At 41.4% G+C, this 6503-nt stretch overlaps 1 protein-coding gene across 1 annotated transcript in view; it reads left to right on the top strand.

Annotated features, from left to right (window-relative positions):
• The window catches only part of susd6 (sushi domain containing 6), a 31725-nt gene continuing 25222 nt past the window's right edge, over positions 1 to 6503 (top strand). Inside the window, exons 1-2 of the mRNA XM_083934499.1 lie at positions 1 to 214; positions 6271 to 6450. Coding sequence (XP_083790625.1) covers positions 6312 to 6450 — 139 coding nt within the window. The 5' untranslated portion in view covers positions 1 to 214; positions 6271 to 6311. The remainder of the gene's footprint in view (positions 215 to 6270; positions 6451 to 6503) is intronic.

The following is a 6503-nucleotide window of genomic DNA, read 5'->3' as shown; positions in this document are numbered from 1 at the left end:
CTCACAGCGAGTGTTTCCGCTCACCTAAAATAAAGAGCTCGACGACCAGGAACAACGGAGCAGTGCTGACGGAACTACACGACGAAAACATTAGATTCTTTTGTATTATTTACACCACATTCTGGGTTTTGGGTGTCTCCATTTTTTTACAACCGTGAATGCCTCGAATGTGAAGCAGTGAGAGGAGGGCTCGCCGCTGGTAACCTTTACGTTGGTGAGTGTTTTCGCCAGCTAAGCACACATACTGTTAGGCCACTAACGTTTACGAGCTCTCTCGTCCTCTTCAGAACCGTTTTATATTTGTCGACTGTTATCAAAACAGAATAACGTGTTTCCCCACACTATGGTGATATTCAATATTTTGTCAAGGACAATAACGAGTTGTCAATTTTGTGTGACTGTTAAAGCTGAAGTCTGTTTGTTAATTAAGCTAGTCGTGATCAGTGACAAACGTTAATAAACTGTATATTGTTGTGTTAATTCTGACAGTTAAGAAAACATACCCTCGTTTGACAAAGTGCACAAAGACACATTAAAACAGAAAACCGGCGAGTTAGTCCATAACTGTTCACATCTGTAGCGTCACTGTATTGTCACATATGGAAATGTGAACAATAATACTCTTAAACAATATCTGACATATTTATGCTGTGGTTTTATACCGTGTTTTATCGTGAAACACTGAACTGAGACAATGATCCAATTGTTTTACTTTGGTAGAATGGGTTTGCTCTGGTTTTGTCTTTGTTTTTGTCCTGTGTGTGTGTGTGTGTGTGTGTGTGTGTGTGTGTGTGTGTGTGTGTGTGTGTGTGTGTGTGTGTATATTCCTGGCAGCCCACCACAGTCTTTGTTTAAATAGCTCGCAGTACAGTTGCACGTGTCGAAACGTGTGACTCTGCTTTAGAGCTGCCGTGAAGCCAGTTGACCACGTTTCATACAGTTTGCAGGGTGTATTATTGTTGAGTTTTGACTCAGAGAATAACACTGCAGTTCCCACACTCCTTTCCTAATGTTCCAACAAGAGTTTGAGTCTTGTATTAGGGCAGGGTAGGATATGAAATATGCCACAGCAAAAAGTGGGCTGTTGTTTATCATCATAATGGAGAACAAAGTATCAAATATACATTTTAAGAGACCTATGAAGACAAAGGGAGGAAGGTATATGGCACTGCTTTCCCTCAAAACAAATAGTTTGGTATGCTGCTGCTGTATCTAATATAAGGCCAATCGATGTTTTGATGAAGTTGTGGTGAACAATGCGTTGTTGTGACAGTTGGGTTGGGCAGTATGTATTTGCCACAGTGTTGTACACTGTTTATGCTGTGGTAGCTATCTCTACTTTACGGTAAGGTTGGATTTTAGTTTGAAGGAAAATCTATTGAGAAATTGTTGATGTTTTTTCTCAATAGATTTCCCTGTATTACATTATGGTCTTTATTGACGCTATGTAAAATGATGGTCCTCTACGTTGAGGATTTCTTTCATATTGCCCACCCCCAGATGTACTTAATATTTTAACAAAATGAATTACCATTGCTGTAAATCAGTTCCACACAGATATTAAACCTGTCAGTGAATCAGTATGTAAACAGATCACATACCAGAAATTTGACCTGGTGATTTTGTGCTTAGCGGATACAAATATAGACATAGAAGCACAGAAAGAGTACACAGAATTTAGCAATAAAAAGAAGACATTAAAAGGTTATAGATATATAGAATATAAAATGTGCATATGTCCAGGTGGCAGTGGGCTACTTTCTATGTGTTGACTAGGACAGTGTTCACCGACCAAATCTAAAAACGGACCAAAAAGTATGTTGTTTGCACTTATGCTAGCTCCACTTTGTTGTTAACACCTGTTATTTCATGTGGTGACATTGTAATAACTCCCGTGTGTTGATGTGCCTGCTTCTGATATTTCCTGATATTTTATGTTTTTAAATCCTGTTGTTCTAAGGGATCAACAGAACACAACGTTTGCGTATATTAGAGGCAGTTTATTGTTTCAGTGTGAGTTTTACTTTTTTATGGCTTGGTTCAAACCTAAAGATGTTTTTTTACTGCAAAACTGATTACCTTTATTCTTTAAGTGTCACAATCACTGATGTAACTTATGTTGTTTTTACACATACACACTGGCATTTACGGAGGAGTTAGCAGATATACAATGGGTAGTTTTAACAGTTCTAAATTTAAAACCCATTGTGCGACTGCAGTTAGATTTTTATAACTCTCAGTCCAACATTCAGAGGCGTTTTCTGTTTGACAACATAGCTTAGAGAAAACATCTTGTGAGAAAAGATAAGAACACTGTGTTTGGCTTCAAACCCATTCTCAGTTTTCCCCACCTTTCACCACTGTCAACATAACACACAGCAGTTTTTCTCTTGTTTCATCTTACTTCTTTCTCCTTGTGTTCTTTCTTTCCACTGTCTTTTTTTCTCTCCATCTTTCTATCTGTTTCTGTCCCCTTCCTTGTGGCAGTACAGAGGGATGTTCGGGTGCTGTGGGGCTTAACACTACATAATACTTCATAACAAAGGGTCCTTTCTGTGCTGCCATGCAGAGCCCCATCTCTGGGCTCCCTCCGCAGGCCCAGGCGGGCTCTACCAGCAGCAGTAGCAATGGGGCCTATTGGGTGGAAATCTCCTCCCGGCTGTTTCTTTGGCACACTGAGTGCTCTCTGTTCCCGGACACATGCCTACACTGCTGCTCTCCTTGGCTCCCTTTGCATTCCAGGAGCTCCGGGCAGCTGAAAACTGCAGTAGCAGCCTGCTGGCTGGCTGTTGTCTCACTGGTGTGAAGTGCAGAGTTGCATAGTTTAGAGGACTAAACAGACAAAGTATTTATGCCCTAAAAAACTCAAATTTCTTAATGAAATGGGGCCAAACGTGGCCTACACAGCTGACAAAAAGCCCTGCTATTTTTAGCAATGGCAATTGAGCTGCTGCAACTTATGATTATTTACATAATTTATTATTAATTTTGAGTAGGAAACATCTTTAATTTGTTTCTTTGTTTGGCCAACATTAAAAACCCAAAGATGTTCAAGTATACAAAAGAGTCCACTCTTCCTTCCTCTTCTTTGTATGAAGCAACAAAGTTGTCTGTATGATACCAGTAGCAGTTTGCCACGTCTGTGTGTACAAACTGACATGTTTCGTGTCATTACATGTTTTTTTAGTCAAATCAGTTACATCAGTCCAGGCAACTTTTTGCTTTCTGTTTGCATTTGTATTCCTTTCAGCCTCTCTGTTGGTGCTTCACGTTTGATATATTCTGTCAACTATCCCATTTCAGTGACACTATTCTCACTGTGAGTAGTCCTACTACAATAATGGCTCGAATGTGAAACATTTAGAATTTCTTTGCAAGGATACTGCTATTTAAACATGCACTGTTTGACTGTACATACAGTAACTGTCACTACAGCCCCAAAATTGTGATTTGGGTAAGCTGATGTTACCTGGCTACATGCTGCCAGCAGGAAGCATTTGTTTATGTGGTGTGACATCAAATTTTATTCCAGGAAATGCAAACTAAATCTCTTGAAGTTTAAAATAGCAGCACATTCTTTAATGTGATCTGTCAAGCTCAACATCTTTGGCAGTGTCTGACAGGAAACCCACACAGTTGCAAGTCAGAAAGTTGACATCCAAACTTAGTAACAAAGTATTTCTGTGCTTTCGCTGTCAAACTGCCATTTGTGTTATTCATCAATTAATTGCACGAGCATAGAGTCAGTGCTTTAAAAATTCGGCAAAAACTTATTTTCAGGCTCAGAGCTATCTTGTTCCATCTTGTTGAAATGCTGTATTTTGTAAGATACATTAGCATGAAGTTAATGACTTTGTCCTTTCTCAGACGCTCTTGTGTGAAAGCAATTAAGCTAATTCTGCTTAAGTTTTCACTTTGCCAACGTACTGGCCGGTCAATACTCTGCCCTTAGCTCTCACAGGAGGTCAGCCCTGCATTATAAATGCCATCCCAAGTGGTTATTTACATCCCAACAAGTGCCTTTGAACCAAACACATTATTTTTTTGTCCTGCCTGTGGCTTTTCTTTGACCTTAATATTTCTAAGATGTTCATCTGGTAAGAACATCATCTGAGTTAACGTAGGGCCTCGCTGTAACCCAGGTCTTAGCAGCAGTGCTTTGATCCCAACATGGACAAATGAGAAAGTGTCTATGGATCAAATAGCTGGCACAGGTCCTCTGCATGTGTTTTTGACTGTCTGCCCTTTGGCTCAATGCAGTACCCAAACTGTCCTGCCAAATCTAACATACGTCACTCTCTCCCACTGGCATGCGCCACATGCAGGTATGCCTCTCCATCTCACTTGGGGACATCATAAAGGTGGGAGGTGGTCCTGCTGTTTGTGTGTGCGTGTTGGCAAATTTCTACCACTTTAAATTATTTTGGTCACTGAAAATATAGCCTAGTGCAAAACACTCAATTGTGAAAGCTCAGACAAAAAACTACCATGAATGTGCTTGTGTTTATACTTACTTAAACTCATCACTGTATTTCCGGGTCATCTATGGCAGTGCCAATGGCCACGCAGCAGATCTGCAATCAAATTCACGGTTCTCTAAGTGCAGCCATGCCATTACCGTAGCCATTAGCTCAGCAGTCTTGTGTAACTGTAATGGCCCTCTGCCCTCTCTTGAGGATATGCTGCCTGCCAGCAAGCTCGTTCCCCACAAAACGCAACTACTGCTACTTCATCCTCTCTGTAGCAACATCACCAGGACTATGTGCACCTGCTGCATCTCATTTGTGTAACGGTAGTGTATGTCTCGTATCCCCACAATCAACTAACAAATGCTTTTTGGAAGTTACGTAAGTTGGTATTATGAAGAGATGTTTGTGAAGAGAGGATGGGGGTGTTGTTGTCTGGGTGCATATGTCTGTCTTTTTCCTCTCCCTGATTTAAAGGTGTCTCAAACTAACTCTTTATCTCGCTTTTCTATGTGCAGCGTGTGATTTAACATTTTAGATTTATTTTTTCAGCAAACAGATACCTTTTGGGATAAGACGTTAGACAACAACAACAGTCAGTAAAACGCAAGGAACAAAAGAGAAGTTTAATAGATTGATATTGGTTATAATAATATACTTAACATCATCAGCTTATACAGTATGTTGGCCATATGAGCAGTAGAATACAGGACATATTTCAGAAAGTGGCACCTGATGAAGTTATCTTTCCATAAACTACTCATCAAACTCTATTGCTCATGACAATGTGCCGCATATGGCAGTAGCATCACAGCTGAGCAGATGGTGGTATGGCATCTGTTTATCATTCAACTGTAAAATACTGTGCCGTCCTTATCACAACTCTTTAATAAATACATTTGGGAAATCTCTGCTACTAAAAAGGTTTTATTTATGTGCATTTATGCATGCATAAACAAACAAATATTGACCAAATATCAAATGCCGTTTTGCTGATTGAAAATGCTGCCTAAACACCAGGGAGTCCTACACCCATTGAAATTTTACTTATTTATAATAAACAAGATTCGAAAAAGTTGCAGTTCACTGTTTTGTTTTGGGCTGACTCTCCTTCTCTCTCTCTCTCTCTCTCTCCCTCTCTCCCTCTCTCTCTCTCTCTCTCTCTCTCTCTCTCTCTCTCTCTCTCTCTCTCTCTCTCTCTCTCTCTCTCTCTCTCTCTCTCTCTCTCTCTCTCTCTCTCTCTCTCTCTCTCTCTCTCTCTCTCTCTCTCTCTCTCTCTCTCTCTCTCTCATCCTTTAGCCTGTCTCCCACTAATGCTCCTACCTCATCAGCAGCAGGGATCGGTTTCCCTCTTACATCATCTACAGTGCTGAGTGTAATGGCTGGTTTATATAGTTAGATCTTGTGGCAGAGCCAAAAGTGGGGATCGAGGGGAGATCAGAGGAACTCTCCTGCTGCCGCTGCCACTGGTGGTTTCAAAAAAAGAGCGCTGGAAATTGATGGCTGTCTGCATGGGGTTTTTAGTTAAATAGCAAGATGCTTATTAAGGAGCTAAAGTCTGAGAAGAGGAAATGCACGTAGAGTAATTCATGCCGTTCTCAGTACACCAACTGCTACTTGATGACGTGCAGAGGAGGCCTTTTCTCTGTCACTCTCTTTCCCTTAAGGTCTTTATAGCTCCCTCATTCTATTCCCTCCTGTCTCTGTGTTGCTGTGTTGTTACATAATCCTCGCTGAATGTTGATAGTAATCCGCATCCTCCCTCCCCCTCCCTCTCTATCCCTTTTCTATGTGGCCTGGACAGGTTAAGCCGTAGAGGACTCTCGCTTGTCGCCGGAGGAAAAGATGTGCGATGGAATGGTAGCGTTTCAGACGAGAGCCCTGTCCTCCTCCTCTTCCTCCACCTCCTCCTCTCCAGCCCACAGGCTGGCTGCCTCCGCGCTTCTCCTCCTCTTCACCCTGCTCCCTCATGGTCACGCATCAGGTAAGAGAGAGAGGCACACACACACATTTTATTTCTCTCCGTCTCTGCTCCCA

This window comes from Echiichthys vipera, assembly GCF_963691815.1.
Source record: "Echiichthys vipera genome assembly, chromosome: 19".
Lineage (NCBI taxonomy): Eukaryota > Metazoa > Chordata > Actinopteri > Perciformes > Trachinidae > Echiichthys > Echiichthys vipera.
This window is presented reverse-complemented; position numbering and strand designations above follow the sequence as displayed.